General features: G+C 41.4%; 1 protein-coding gene across 1 annotated transcript in view; it reads right to left on the bottom strand.

Moving 5' to 3' along the window:
• LOC127657859 (RNA-binding protein 24-like) overlaps positions 1 to 13,857 on the bottom strand; it is a 20,487-nt gene extending 6,630 nt beyond the window's left edge. Inside the window, exons 1-4 of the mRNA XM_052146809.1 lie at positions 13,530 to 13,857; positions 9,450 to 9,573; positions 9,207 to 9,261; positions 5,941 to 6,000 (exon numbers count right to left, since the gene is read on the bottom strand). Coding sequence (XP_052002769.1) covers positions 5,941 to 6,000; positions 9,207 to 9,261; positions 9,450 to 9,573; positions 13,530 to 13,694 — 404 coding nt within the window. The 5' untranslated portion in view covers positions 13,695 to 13,857. The remainder of the gene's footprint in view (positions 1 to 5,940; positions 6,001 to 9,206; positions 9,262 to 9,449; positions 9,574 to 13,529) is intronic.
• Positions 13,858 to 16,041: the final 2,184 nt, after the last annotated feature.

The raw sequence follows: 16,041 nt of genomic DNA, 5'->3' as shown, positions 1-16,041 counted from the left end.
CCGAAATGTGTCTAGGTCACATTTATAGGGGGTTCTAGGGGTTGGGGTGTGTGGTGATTGTAAATGAGAACGCCTCCCAAAGTTGCTGACGGGGGTTGGGGTGTGTGGTGATTGAAAATGAGAATGCCCCCAAAGTTGTTGACGGGGGGTTGGGGGTGTGTGGTGATTGTAAACGAGAATGCCCCCAAAGTTGTTGACGGAGGGTTGGGGGGGTTATGGGTGTGTGGTGATTGTAAATGAGAACGCCCCCAAGTTGTTGATGGGGGGTTGGAGGTGTGTGCTGATTGTAAATGAGAACGCCCCCAAGTTGTTGACGGGGGGTTGGGGGTGTGTGCTGATTGTAAATGAGAACGCCCCCAAGTTGTTGACGGGGGGTTGGGGGTGTGTGCTGATTGTAAACGAGAACGCCCCTAAAGTTGTTGACGGGGGGTTGGGGGTGTGTGGTGATTGTAAACGAGAACGCCCCCAAAGTTGTTGACGGGGGGTTTGGGGTGTGTGGTGATTGTAAACGAGAACGCCCCCAAAGTTGTTGACGGGGGGTTGGGGGTGTGTGGTGATTGTAAACGAGAACGCCCCTAAAGTTGTTGACGGGGGGTTGGGGGTGTGTGTTGATTGTAAACGAGAACGCCCCCAAAGTTGTTGACGGGGGTTGGGGAATCAATGGGCGAGTGCCCAAGTTGCCTATGCCTAAATCTGCCCCTGACTACACCACAATTTTGTCACAATGACTCTATATATCACCGCTCACTGCCATTTATATTATTCAGTGATGTAAACTTGATATGTTAACCATCTGGAACTATAAAAGTCTGCTTTTCACTTTAAAATGTATTGTTAATAAACACAGTAACTACAATAGGCCCCAAGTATTACACGGAAAATGTATTGCAATTCTCTTTGGTGCCTCTAGGAGTGCAGAAATGCCACACTTCTCCTTTAAGAACAGTCTTGGTTGCCGGGCAGATTAGACTTTATATTTCTATAGCTGAAATCAGTCCTGTCCCACAAATATGCAAAAACAACAGGTGTTGGTGGTTAATGTGTCCATAGATCAGTTCATAGTCTCTATCAGTCCTTACTGTCAATCATCTGGAGTGACAGCACAGGCTGCGCTGAGGCTATTTTCTGCTGCCCATGTTGTCTTAAAAGGAAAAAGTGTGAGCAACAGTCCTATCAGCAACACATGAACAAACACACATGCTCGCTGCTTTACACTGCCTGCATTACAGTGCATATTGCATATTTAAAGGCAAAGCGGTCCATTGAAATAAAGTAACCCAGCAATAACTGGAAATATGTGAACAGTACAAGTCAAAAAAGTTATTTCATGGACACCAGATCAAAACCGGTTTGGACAGGTTTGACTGAATGCATGTTACTCATGATTCAAAACATCTGATCTAAAGTCACATGCGTATATGCGTAAAATACTTAATCCCTGAGAGTGCCATGTTTAAAAATACCACTGTTACCAAGCTGCGGGGGCAACTTGCTCATTATAAAGACATTTTATCCTGCGTGTCCGGAACATTTGGGGGTCGCCAAAGTTCAGGGATAATTCAAGGCACTTTGTGAATCACAGAAACAGAGGGGCTAATCTCTCGGGCCAGCTGACCCTCTGAACACCTGTTGTCTTGTGGCCCTTCTTAATGCGTTGCGTTCCAAACTAAAGTACAACGCAGCAGCTGCTTTCAATGGTCAAGTCCTCACTCGGACTTACTCACCATACTCTAGGCAAGCACTTGAACGCAAACCCCTCTAGCTATGCAACGCAAACGCAATTTCATCTGTTTTTGCGCTCTGAAATGTGTCCGTAACATAGCTGGGGCTAAGGGGTGTGTTGGGGGTGGCACTGCGCCCCTAGACTTTCCTTGTGCCGCCCAGTCGGATGGCGAAACGATTAAGGAAGACCCCCCCATTTCAGACGAAAAGAGAACCTATTGCCCACCCTAAAAGGTAGAAATGCCCCCCAGTTCCAGCCCTGGTCAGAATGCAGTACATAAAGAAACACAAGTACGCAATACGTTGTGCAAGGTATGTTTTGGGAATGTTTCTCAGAATCAGAATCAGAATCAGAATCAGCTTTATTGCCAAGTATGCTTACACATACAAGGAATTTGTCTAGGTGACAGGAGCTTCCAGTCAACAACAATACAAACAATACCAAAAAAAACAGCAGCAAGGCATAGGTAATTAAAAACAAAAAGAACACAAAATAAATAATTATACATATACGCATATAAACTCACCTTCATACATACCCACATACACACACGTAGTGCAAATCTAATACAATCTGTATATAAAGAACAAAAAACAGTATATTATGTACAGAGCAATGTAAGTAATGGCAGAAGTGGATAAGTTGGATAATATAATTTAAATTAAAATTAAACTGTGTATTGCACATAATTATTCCTCAATGGGGGTAATTTAACTGTTCATTAGATGGATGGCCTGAGGGAAAAACTGTTCCTGTGTCTGACCGGTTCTGGTGCTCAGTGCTCTGAAGCGCCGGCCAGAAGGCAACAGTTCAAAAAGGTAGTGGGCAGGGTGAGTGGGGTCCAGAGTGATTTTACCAGCCTTTTTCCTCACTCTGGAAGTGTATAGTTCTTGAAGGGAGGGCAGGGGCAACCAATAATCCTCTCAGCAGACCGAACTGTCCTTTGTAGTCTTCTGATGTCTAATTTCGTGGCTGCACCAAACCAGACAGTTACTGAAGTGCAGAGGACAGACTCAATGACCGCTGAGTAGAACTGTTTCAGCAGCACTGGTGGCAGGTTGAATTTCCTCAGTTGGCTAAGGAAGTACAACCTCTGCTGGGCCTTTTTCACAATGGAGTCGATGTGTATCTCCCACTTCAGGTCCTGTGAGATGGTAGTGCCCAGGAACCTGAATGACTCCACTGCTGACACAGTGCTGTTTAGAATGGTGAGGGGGACAATGTTGGGGTGTTCCTCCTAAAGTCCACAATCATCTCCACTGTTTTGAGCGTGTTCAGCTCCAGGTTAGTTTTGACTGCACCAGACAGCTAGCCGCTCAACCTCCTTTCTATACGCAGACTCATCATCATCTCGGATGAGGCCGATGACAGTGGTGTCGCCTGCAAACTTCAGGAGCTTGACAGAGTGGTCCTTGGTGGTGCAGTCATTGGTGTACAGGGAGAAGAGTAGTGGGGAGAGCACACATCCCTGGGGGGCACCAGTGCTGATGGTACAGGTGGTGGAAGTGAATTTTCCCTGCCTCACAAGCTGCTGCCTGTCCGCCAGAAAGCTGGTAATCCACTGACAGGTAGAGGTGGGAACAGGGAGTTGGTTTAACTTAGTCCGAGTATATCTGGTATGATTGTGTTGAAAGTCGAGCTGAAGTCCACAAAAGGATCCTTGCGTATGTCCCCGGTCTGTCCAGATGTTGCAGGATATGATGCAAACCCATGTTGACTGCATCATCCACAGACCTGTTTGCTCGATAAGCAAATTGAAGGGGGTCCAGAAAGGGTCCAGTGATGTCCTTCAGGTGGGCCAACACCAGTCTCTCAAATGACTTCATGACCACAGATGTCAGGGCTGACAGGTCTGTAGTCATTAAGTCCTGTGATTTTTGGTTTCTTAGGGACGGGGATAATGACTGAGCGCTTGAAGCAGCATGGGACTTCACATTGCTCCAGTGATCTATTGAAGATCTGAGTGAAGATGGGGGCCAGTTGGTTAGCACAGGAACGAAGGCAAGCTGGTGAGATGCCATCTGGTCCTGGAGCCTTCCTTGTCCTTTGCTTCCGAAAGACACGGCACACATCGCCCTCACAGATCTTTAGTGCAGGTAGTGTAGCAGGAGGGGGAGGAGGGGGTTGCAGGAGGTGTTAATGGTTGTGTGAAATGAAGGTCCGAGTGCATGTGGGGTGTGAAATCGGGCCTTTCAAATCTGCAGTAAAACACATTCAGGTCGCCAGCCAGTCGTTGGTCCGCCACAGGGTTGGGGGTAGGAGTCCTGTAATTAGTAAGTTGTTTCAGGCCACTCCACACTGATGCTGGGTCGTTAGCTGAAAACTTGTTTTTCAGCTTCTCAGAGTAGCTTCTTTTAGCCACTCTGATTTCCCTATTCAGTGTGTTCCTGGCCTGATTATACAAGACTCTATCCCCACCCCTGTAAGCCTCCTCTTTGGCATGACGAAGCTGTCTGAGTTTTCCTGTGAACCATGGTTTATCATTGTTGAATGACAAAATGTCCTAGTAGGGATGCACATATCCTCACAGAAACTGATGTATGATGTAACAGTATCTGTGAGCTCGTCCAGGTCTGTAGCTGCAGCTTCAAAAACACTCCAATCAGTGCAGTCAAAGCAGGCTTGTAGTTCCAGCTCTGCTTCAATAGTCCATCTCCTTATAGTCCTTACAACTGGCTTGGTTGATTTTAATTTCTGCCTGTAGGTCGGGAGAAGATGAACCAGACAGTGATCAGAGAGACCCAAAGCTGCACGTGGGACAGAGCGATATGCATCCTTTAATGTAGTATAGCAGTGGTCCAGTATATTCCTGTCTCTGGTGGGGCATGTAATGTGCTGTCTGTATTTGGGCAGTTCAGCGTGTGAGATTTGTTTTGTTAAAGTCCCCAAGAATAATAATGACTGAGTCCGGTATTGTTGTTCTGTGTCTGAGATTTGATCAGCCAGCTGTTGCAGCCTAAGTTCCCAGACGCGTTTGGAGGAATGTAAACACTCACCAGAATAAACGAAGAAAACTCCCGCGGCGAGTAGAACGGCTTACAGTTAATAAAGAGCGCTTCCAGATTAGGACAGCACATCCTCTTTAGTGTTGTTACATCTGTACACCAACTTTCGTTGATGTAAAAGCATGTTCCACCACCTCTCGCTTTCCCCGTTAACTCAGCGATGCGATCCGCTCTGAACAGCTGGAAGCCCGGCAGATGTAATGCGCTGTTCGAATGGCTTCACTCAACCAGGTTTCAGTGAAGCACAGTGCAGCAGAGTTTGAAAAGTCCTTATTAGTATGTGTGAGGAGATGTAGTTCGTCCGCTTTGTTGGGAAGAGAGCGGAGATTCGCGAGATGAATGCTCGGCAGTGCTGTTCGAACGCCGCTGACGGAGTTTAACCAGCCGCCAGCTCGTCTCCTCGCCTCGCGCCTCGTAGCGCATCTAAACAACACAGCAGCGCTCCAACTAAAATGTCCAGCAAAACGTCCGAATATTGAAAAACCGGAAAAGATTATCTGGTATGTGCTGCTGAATGTTCAGCAGTTCGTCCCTGGTAAAACTGATTGGTAAAAGATTGCTAAACACAGGACAAACTAACAAAAACAACAAAAGAATTGAAGAGCTCCACACCGAGGCGGCCATCTGCGGCGCCATGTTGTTAATTAATTGTTGTTAATTAATTGTAATTAATTGTTAATTCTCAACATATTAATGCCTTTACATATATAAGGTGAAATAAAAAAGCAAAGTAAAAGCAAAAGATGTATTAGTGAAATAAATTTAAAAGGAAGGCACATGAGAAAGATCCACTGCAACATGCAAGCCGTGAGATGTTTTCAACCTCATCATGTTCCAAGCACCCCAAGACAAAGTTTGGACTTTCTCCCAAAATCCCTACGATTAAAAGGCACACTGTTTAGCTATCAAAACCACTTCAGACATGTTCAAGAGCACACCAAATCTAACTCACCAAAATACAGTAAAAACCAACATCCATGCAAGCTAATCACCCTTTGAGACTGTACGTGCTAGAGCTTATGCATTCTGCTCATAGCAGAGTTTGTTCAGCTTGTTCGCCTCTTAGGTTATGTTAACCGAAAGCCTGTCAGAGAGAGGCATATTACATTGAGTCACGCTGGACAGACATAGAACACTTTTTTCAGGAGTTGCCAACAGTGCAAATAAAACACAAACACAACAACCACAAACATAAAATCTGAACGAACACACCTCATGACCTGGCGGAAGGGTGGCGAATACAGTAATGAGGAATGATCGTCTTCACTATCTCTATAACACAAAAAAACAACAATATTTTATAACACACAAATGCATCAATAGTGTACAGAAATTGACTACAAAATGAATAAGATCTCATACATCTCATCACACAAGTGATAATATTGTTGATCATCATTGATTTATCGTTAAAGGTGAATTGTGTAATTTCTACGACACTAGCGTCACCAAACGGAAATGCAAAAGTAATAATCGTTTTCAAACAAGTTTTCCAAGCACTCACTCCATTGGTCAAACAGATAGTACCGCCCCATCAGTTGAGCAAATGTTGCCGTGTTGGGCTAGACAGACAATAATGAATGTGGCACAGAGTCACAGTGTTTACACTTTTCGGTGAAATCAACCTACGAATTGCTTAATAATTGTTGACTCTACATATTAAACTTGGACATCAAAAGTAAGAGAAACAAACTAGACTGCCCTGTCAAGGGCTTTAGCATACTTTCCCAAGTCAAAAGAGCCCACCCCCATGTCTCTACGATGTCCTAGTGCCACAATATGGTGTTCTCTGTGGTTGCTAGGGTGTTGTGAAGTGGTTGCTAGGGTGTCACTAATCTTCCCTTAACACCCCAAGGGAAAAGAGCCCACCCCCATGTCTCTACGATGTCCTAGTGCCACAATATTGTGTTCTCTGTGGTTGCTAGGGTGTTGTGAAGTGGTTGCTATGGTGTCACTAAACTTCCCTTAACACCCCAAGCGAAAAGAGCCCACCCCCATGTCTCTACGATGTCCTAGTGCCACAATATTGTGTTCTCTGTGGTTGCTAGGGTGTTGTGAAGTGGTTGCTATGGTGTCACTAAACTTCCCTTAACACCCCAAGCTAAAAGAGCCCACCCTCACGTCTCTTATGATGTACTAGTGCCACAATATGGTGTTCTCTGTGGCTGCTAGGGTGTTGTGAAGTGGTTGCTAGGGTGTCACTAAACTTCCCTTAACACCCCAAGCGAAAAGAGCCCACCCCCCACGTCTCTACGATGTCCTAGTGCCACAATATGGTGTTCTCTGTGGTTGCTAGGGTGTTGTGAAGTGGTTGCTAGGGTGTCACTAAACTTCCCTTAACACCCCAAGCGAAAAGAGCCCACCCTCATGTCTCTACGATGTCCTAGTGCCACAATATGGTGTTCTCTGTGGTTGCTAGGGTGCTGTGAAGTGGTTGCTAGGGTGTCAATAAACTTCCCTTAACACCCCATGCGAAAAGAGCCCACCCCCATGTCTCTACGATGTCCTTGTGCCACAATATGGTGTTCTCTGTGGTTGCTAGGGTGCTGTGAAGTGGTTGCTAGGGTGTCACTAAACTTCCCTTAACACCCCAAGTGAAAAGAGCCCACCCTCATGTCTCTACGATGTCCTAGTGCCAAAATATGGGGTTCTCTGTGGTTGCTAGGGTGTTGTGAAGTGGTTGCCAGGGTGTCACTAAACTTCCCTTAACACCCCAAGCGAAAAGAGCCCACCCCCATGTCTCTACGATGTCCTTGTGCCACAATATGGTGTTCTCTGTGGTTGCTAGGGTGCTGTGAAGTGGTCGCTAGGGTGTCACTAAACTTCCCTTAACACCCCAAGTGAAAAGAGCCCACCCTCATGTCTCTACGATGTCCTAGTGCCACAATATGGTGTTCTCTGTGGTTGCTAGGGTGCTGTGAAGTGGTTGCTAGGGTGTCACTAAACTTCCCTTAACACCCCAAGCGAAAAGAGCCCACCCTCATGTCTCTACGATGTCCTAGTGCCACAATATGGTGTTCTCTGTGGTTGCTAGGGTGCTGTGAAGTAGTTGCTAGGGTGTCCCTAAACTTCCCTTAATGCCCCAAGCAAAAAGAGCCCACCCACATATGTCTACAATGTCCTAGTGCCACAATATGGTGTTCTCTGTGGTTGCTAGGGTGTTGTGAAGTGGTTGCTAGGGTGTCAATAAACTTCCCTTAACACCCCATGCGAAAAGAGCCCACCCCCATGTCTCTACGATGTCCTTGTGCCACAATATGGTGTTCTCTGTGGTTGCTAGGGTGCTGTGAAGTGGTTGCTAGGGTGTCACTAAACTTCCCTTAACACCCCAAGCGAAAAGAGCCCACACTCATGTCTCTACGATGTCCTAGTGCCAAAATATGGGGTTCTCTGTGGTTGCTAGGGTGTTGTGAAGTGGTTGCCAGGGTGTCACTAAACTTCCCTTAACACCCCAAGCGAAAAGAGCCCACCCCCATGTCTCTACGATGTCCTTGTGCCACAATATGGTGTTCTCTGTGGTTGCTAGGGTGCTGTGAAGTGGTTGCTAGGGTGTCACTAAACTTCCCTTAACACCCCAAGCGAAAAGAGCCCACCCTCATGTCTCTACGATGTCCTAGTGCCACAATATGGTGTTCTCTGTGGTTGCTAGGGTGCTGTGAAGTGGTTGCTAGGGTGTCACTAAACTTCCCTTAACACCCCAAGCGAAAAGAGCCCACCCTCATGTCTCTACGATGTCCTAGTGCCAAAATATGGGGTTCTCTGTGGTTGCTAGGGTGTTGTGAAGTGGTTGCCAGGGTGTCACTAAACTTCCCTTAACACCCCAAGAGAAGAGAGCCCACCCCCATGTCACCACGATTTTATATTATGGAGATATGAGCCATCTGCTCCCTTTTAAATGTAAAGTTTATGGGATTTCTAGCCCGTTTTTTCGCGAGCCAGATGAACACCGCTTAGAAAAGTCAAAGCACACCTCTCCTAATTAAGTCGGACGATTTGACACCTCATTCATGAGTGTATAACAAATGGTGCGGGATGAGTTTTAAGGCCAAAGTATACTTCGGTTGTCTGCGTTGGTGATCATCGGCATAGTCTGCGCGGATAAGCAGTCATAGTGTGCAAGCGTCCAATGTGTTCATAGTCACTCGTGGTCGAAAGAGTATACTTTGAAAGGCAATGAAGTCGACAGGGCGCGATCCGAGACGCAACGCATAAAAGCTAAGAATACCCGTGGACGAAGAAGCCTTGTGTGGGCCTACACAAGTCAGGGCAATAGTAATAGAGGAGCCTTGCTAAAGCAAACCCCAAATTATACATTTCACCTTTAAAGGAAAGCAATGTCAAACATTTTGAGGGTTAACAATGGAAGAAATTGGGCTACGGACATCTTTTCCAATATCATATTCTTACGTAAGTCTATTGCAACTATGAAACTTTGTACACAAACAATATACAATTATCAGGGATGTTTTCACACTTACCCATAAGGCCGCTGGATGAATGTCGGGTGTATCTGAGGGACCCCAAATGAAAACCCTGTGGGAAAAGACACCCTTATTCAGTGAAAATATGGACATCTGCGCTGGTTCTCCTTGGCCCGTTCATTAGCATTAATGAAGAATGAATAGTAGGCTTAAATTTACTGATCCAATCACAAGGGAGATTCATTTGACAAATTGAGCCCTATAACTAAAGCGTTTAGTCTGCGGTGAACGACCCCTTACCGGGCTGCATGATCCGTGGCTTGGCCCCTAGGTAGGCCAGATTCACGTTGGCTTTCCTGCCGTCTATGATGGGGTTGGGGTCCTTGCACGCTCTCTCTGCTGCTGCATGGTCAGCCATCGTCACCTACACATTTGCGAGGAGGATATTGCATGATTATAATAGGATAAATGGTGTATAAAACGTAAACATCAGTGGGAAAGATTGGGTGGGTGGATGGATTTCTATAAATCTATCTATATAGAAAGTCTGTCTATCTACAGTGCTGGGTAGTAATGGATTACAAAATGACATTTTAAATACTCATAATTAGATTACAGTTACTTTTGCATGGATTACGTGATTACATATTAATTACATATTAAGGAATCAGATTTGTTGACCAAAAAACAAAAGGTAGTTTAAGAGATTAATCTATCTGTCAATCATCAGTCTACCTGTCTGTCTATCTATCAGTCTGTCTGTCTGTCTATCTGTCAATCATCAGTCTACCTGTCTGTCTATCTATCAGTCTGTCTGTCTATCTGTCAATCATCAGTCTACCTGTCTGTCTATCTATCAGTCTGTCTGTCTGTCTATCTGTTAATCATCAGTCTACCTGTCTGTCTATCTATCAGTCTGTCTGTCTGTCTGTCTATCTATCTATCTATCTCTGTCAATCATCAGTCTACCTGTCTGTCTATCTATCAGTCTGTCTGTCTGTCTGTCTGTCAATCATCAGTCTACCTGTCTGTCTATCTATCAGTTTGTCTGTCTGTCTGTCTATCTATCTATCTGTTAATCATCAGTCTACCTGTCTGTCTATCTATCAGTCTGTCTGTCTGTCTATCTATCTATCTATCTCTGTCAATCATCAGTCTACCTGTCTGTCTATCTATCAGTCTGTCTGTCTGTCTATCTATCTATCTATCTCTGTCAATCATCAGTCTACCTGTCTGTCTATCTATCAGTCTGTCTGTCTGTCTATCTATCTATCTATCTATCTATCTATCTATCTCTGTCAATCATCAGTCTACCTGTCTGTCTATCTATCAGTCTGTCTGTCTATCTATCTATCTCTGTCAATCATCAGTCTACCTGTCTGTCTATCTATCAGTCTGTCTGTCTGTCTGTCTATCTATCTGTCAATCATCAGTCTACCTGTCTGTCTATCTGTCTGTCTATCTATCAGTCTGTCTGTCTATCTATCTATCTGTCAATCATCAGTCTACCTGTCTGTCTATCTATCTATCTGTCAATCATCAGTCTACCTATCTGTCAATCATCAGTCTACCTGTCAGTCTACCTGTCTGTCTATCTATCAGTCTGTCTGTCTGTCTATCTATCTGTCAATCATCAGTCTGTCTGTCTATCTATCTGTCTTTCTATCTATCAGTCTGTCTGTCTGTCTGTCTATCAGTCTGTCTGTCTGTCTGTCTATCAGTCTGTCTGTCTGTCTATCTATCTGTCAATCATCAGTCTACTTGTCTGTCTATCTGTCTTTCTATCTATCAGTCTGTCTGTCTGTCTGTCTGTCTATCAGTCTGTCTGTCTATTTATCTATCTATCTGTCAATCATCAGTCTACTCGTCTGTCTGTCTGTCTATCAATCTATATATCACTCATTAAGTCTATCTATCTGTCTGTCTATCTATCTATCTATCTATCATCAGTCTACCTGTCTGTCTATCTATCAGTCTGTTTGTCTGTCTATATATCTATCATCAGTCTACCTGTCTGTCTGTCTGTCTATCAATCATCAATCTACCTGTCTGTCTGTCTGTCTATCTATCTATGTATCTGTCTGTCTGTCTGTCTATCTATCATCAATCTACCTGTCTGTCTGTCTGTCAATCTATATATCACTCATTAAGTCTGTCTGTCTGTCAATCTATATATCACTCATTAAGTCTGTCTGTCAGTCAATCTATCTGTCTGTCTCTCTCTCTCTCTCTCTCTCTCTCTCTTTCAGATCAATATAAAAGTCTACAGTAACAAAACTTATTTTAAAAGACAACACAGTAGTTTTTACAATAAAATGCGGTAAAAATGCAATATTTTTTATGTAAATGATTTTCCTGTAAAATTAATGGTAAGCATTTACACTACCAACCCTGTATCACGAGTTTGAATCCAGGGCGTGCTGAGTGACTACAGCCAGGTCTCCTAAGCAACCAAATTGGCCCGGTTGCTAGGGAGGGTAGTGTCACATGGGCAGTGGCGGTTCTAGCTTGTTTGGCGCCCTGGGCGAAACCTGCTTCAACACTCCCCCAAAATTGCTGACCATAGTTGCCCATGCGACTAAATCCGCCACTGCACATGGGGTAACCACCTCGTGGTCGCTATAATGTGGTTCTCGCTCTCGGTGGGGTGTGTGGCGAGTTGTGCGTGGATGCCGCGGAGAATAGCGTGAAGCCTCCACACGCACTACGTCTCCGCGGTAACGCGCTCAACAAGCCACGTGATAAGATGCGTGGATTGATGGTCTCCGACACGGAGGCAACTTTGATTCATCCTCCGCCACCAGTATTGAGGCACTACGCCACCACGAGGACTTCGAGCACATTGGAAATTGGGCGTTCCAAATTGGGGAGACGTACATTATGTTTAACAAGAGAGTACATTAGTAAATTATTGTTAAAATTACAGAAAAAAACTAAAATTGGACGTTCAGAAGGTTAATATGTTTATTATTGATGGGCATTCCGGCTCTTTTGGCTCCCAAACTTCCGCAACTGCATTTGGGTCCTTGATTAACGTGCGAGTAAGGGCAGCCGGTGGAGTTTCTGGTGCCCTCCTAGGGTAATATGGTGCCACCCTAGGGAGTTGGTGCCCTACACAGATTGCGTAGTATGCGTATAGGGAGCGGCGGTACTGATAATAAAATATTGCACCATATCAAAGAAAAATAAATAACAATTTGCAAAACTGCAGCATCCCACAAATTGAAATAAATGTAAAAAAGAAGGATGTTATTTCACATGTGCATTTAAAGTGTAACTTTATAATGTATTTAAACAAAGTGCATGTAACCATTCAAAACACACACAATCTGAACAACATAATAAGTTGGCTCCGCCCTCCTTCACACATCATTGGTTGACACTACGTGTTTGATTGACAGGAGCAACAGGCGAGGCTGTTAGAGGAGACAGTCAGAACGAATGTGTGTGCGCTTGAGCATTTAGGCCTATATTATTTTAGTTCTTTGAATTAGTTAATTCTATTCATTTAAATCTATTGATTATTCATATTTTAATTGAATATTTGTATAAATAGATCCGGCTCCCAACGTTCACTTACAGTTTGTATTTTTTACTGTAAATTTAACAGATTATTATAATTTTTTTTACAGTGGTCATGTAAATTACAAAAGTTGTAAATTATCAAATTTGCAGGTTGTTTAAATTTTTACTGTTTTTTTTTTTATATATAATTATAGCTGCCAGTTTTTTTGTTTTTTGTTTATTTTGTAAAAACAGGATTTTTTGTAGTCTTTCTCATTGAAACGTTGAATTATTAAAGTTTTATCATAAAAAAATTTGCATTTTCTTATAAGATCAGTTGATATGATTTATTTCAAACAATATCACGTATTCTTAAAAACGTAAAACATTTTATAAAAATAAAAAAAATAAAAAAAAAATCTTTAAAACTGTCATATTGTGAATGGAAGCTGATGAGAGCGCCCTTGTCGACACAAAAGTTCTCTAAACTGTTTATTTTAGTTGTTTAGTAGCGCGCGCATCGCAAAAACGGGACACCCATGACGCAATGTCGGCATGACGCAATGGACGCATCACTGATTATAATGTGTTCTATTGCTTTTAATGCGACAGGGTGTTAGAATGGGTCCCCCCAGTTTTCAGTTCGTTCCTACGCCCCTGCCATCTATACTTAAAGTTCTGCTCACGTGTTTACATAATATGGTACATAACAACTAAGCAATTTGACATACACCTTTACATATATTCCACATGACAAAATAATAACTGCATTTACACACATTACCCCTTTAAAAGGCTAAAAGTTCTTAAAAATGCTAAACCTTTGACATATTCTCCAGAGCACAACTGTACATCCATTCATCCAGATAGACTTACAAATCCATATCCTCTGGACTTTCCAGTTTGTCTGTCTGTAATGACAACAGCTTCCTCGATTTCTCCATACACTTCAAAGTATTTCCTGAGGCTTGAGTCTGAGGTATGATACGGAAGACCTCCGATGAAGATCTTGGTGTAAGTGGTGTCCTGAGAGGTGTGCATCGTCAGCGGGGTAAATATGTGCAAAAGTTTTACTACGACTGGATAAAAACCTTTATCAGTGAAACAGTTGTATAAATGATTGGATCTGAGGTAGAGTTAAACAACAGTTAATAGACAGTGATACATAGACAATAATACACAGTGAGTCAGGCGTTAAATCTCAACAGGCCATGTGGTTTAGCGGCTCTCACTCACGCCGTGGACTCGCGTCGACCCCGCCCACATTAATCATGCTCCGCCCTGGACCCGCCCACTACACCAACGCTCCACCCTAACCCCGCCTATACTTCATGAAACGCTCCCATTCCCTGATTGAAGCAATCGCTCACTCACTGTCATGTGACATTACAATAATTTTCTCCATTTAAGTATTTTTTATATTTATTATTGGTGCGAACAGAAAACGTTTTTTTACATTTCAAAACGTTGCAATTTGTTTGTCACAGCACAACGTTTTAAAAACGTTCTAGTAGCCACCCCTAAAATAAAATAAAAATAATAGAAGTTCCCCATAAAATAAAATAAAAATAATAGAAGCCCCATAAAATAAAATACAAATAATAGAAGTTCCCCATAAAATAAAATAAAAATAATAGAAGCCCCATAAAATAAAATAAAAATAATAGAAGTTCCCCATAAAATAAAATAAAAATAATAGAAGCCCCATAAAATAAAATAAAAATAATAGAAGCCCCATAAAATACAAATAATAGAAGCCCCATAAAATAAAATAAAAATAATAGAAGTTCCCCATAAAATAAAAATAATAGAAGCCCCTAAAATAAAATAAAAATAATAGAAGCCCCCTAAAATAAAATAAAAATAATAGAAGCCCCATAAAATAAAATACAAATAATAGAAGTTCCCCTAAAATAAAATAAAAATAATAGAAGCCCCATAAAATAATAGAACCCCTAAAATAAAATAAAAATAATAGAAGCCCCATAAAATAAAAATAAAAATAATAGAAGCCCCATAAAATAAAATAAAAATAATAGAAGCCCCATAAAATAAAATAAAATAATAGAAGCCCCTAAAATAAAATAAAAATAATAGAAGCCCCATAAAATAAAAATAAAAAATAATAGAAGCCCCATAAAATAAAATAAAAATAATAGAAGCCCCATAAAATAAAATAAAAATAATAGAAGCCCCATAAAATAAAATAAAATAATAGAAGCCCCTAAAATAAAATAAAATAATAGAAGCCCCATAAAATAAAATAAAAATAATAGAAGCCCCATAAAATAAAATAAAAATAATAGAAGCCCCATAAAATAAAATAAAAATAATAGAAGCCCCTAAAATAAAATAAAAATAATAAAATAAAATAAAAATAATAGAAACCCCATAAAATAAATAAAATAATAGAAGCCCCTAAAATAAAATAAAAATAATAGAAGCCCCATAAAATCAAATAAAAATAATAGAAGCCCCATAAAATAAAATAAAAATAATAGAAGCCCCATAAAATAAAATAAAAATAATAGAAGCCCCTAAAATAAAATAAAAATAATAGAAGCCCCATAAAATAAAATAAAATAATAGAAGCCCCATAAAATAAAATAAAAATAATAGAAGCCCCATAAAATAAAATAAAAATAATAGAAGCCCCATAAAATAAAATAAAAATAATAGAAACCCCCATAAAATAAAAAAATAATAGAAGCCCCATAAAATAAAATAAAAATAATAGAAGCCCCATAAAATAAAATAAAAATAATAGAAACCCCATAAAATAAAATAATAGAAGCCCATAAAATAAAATAAAAATAATAGAAGCCCCATAAAATAAAATAAAAATAATAGAAACCCCATAAAATAAAAATAAAAATAATAGAAGCCCCATAAAATAAAATAAAAAATAATAGAAACCCCCATAAAAATAAAAATAAAAAAATAATAGAAACCCCCCTAAAATAAAATAAAAATAATAGAAACCCCTAAAATAAAATAAAAATAATAGAAACCCCTCTAAAATAAAATAAAAATAATAGAAGCCCCATAAAATAAAATAAAATAATAGAAGCCCCATAAAATAATATAAAAGTAATAGAAACCCCCCTAAAATAAAATAAAAATAGCAGGTAGGGGAGGAGCTTGCACAGTCCTTGACATCAACTAGTCAGTTAGCAGGAAAGACAGCAAAAATGAAGCAAATGAGGCTTTGGGGATTGTTCCGAAAGAAGTCAGTGGGTAAGAATTCACATTTGTTTTTGTCCTTAAAGTCTGAAGATCATCATCAGGCTGGCTTTCACCCACAGTAGGCTAAACCTCAACAGGTCCACTACCAACCGTCATTACATGTTGTCGCCTCTAGCCTCCTTGTTAGCGCATTCGCCTCTCA

The sequence above is a fragment of the Xyrauchen texanus genome, chromosome 17 (assembly GCF_025860055.1).
Source record: "Xyrauchen texanus isolate HMW12.3.18 chromosome 17, RBS_HiC_50CHRs, whole genome shotgun sequence".
Taxonomy (NCBI): Eukaryota; Metazoa; Chordata; class Actinopteri; order Cypriniformes; family Catostomidae; genus Xyrauchen; species Xyrauchen texanus.
Note: the sequence above shows the minus strand (reverse complement) of the source record. Positions and strands in the feature narration are given on the sequence as shown.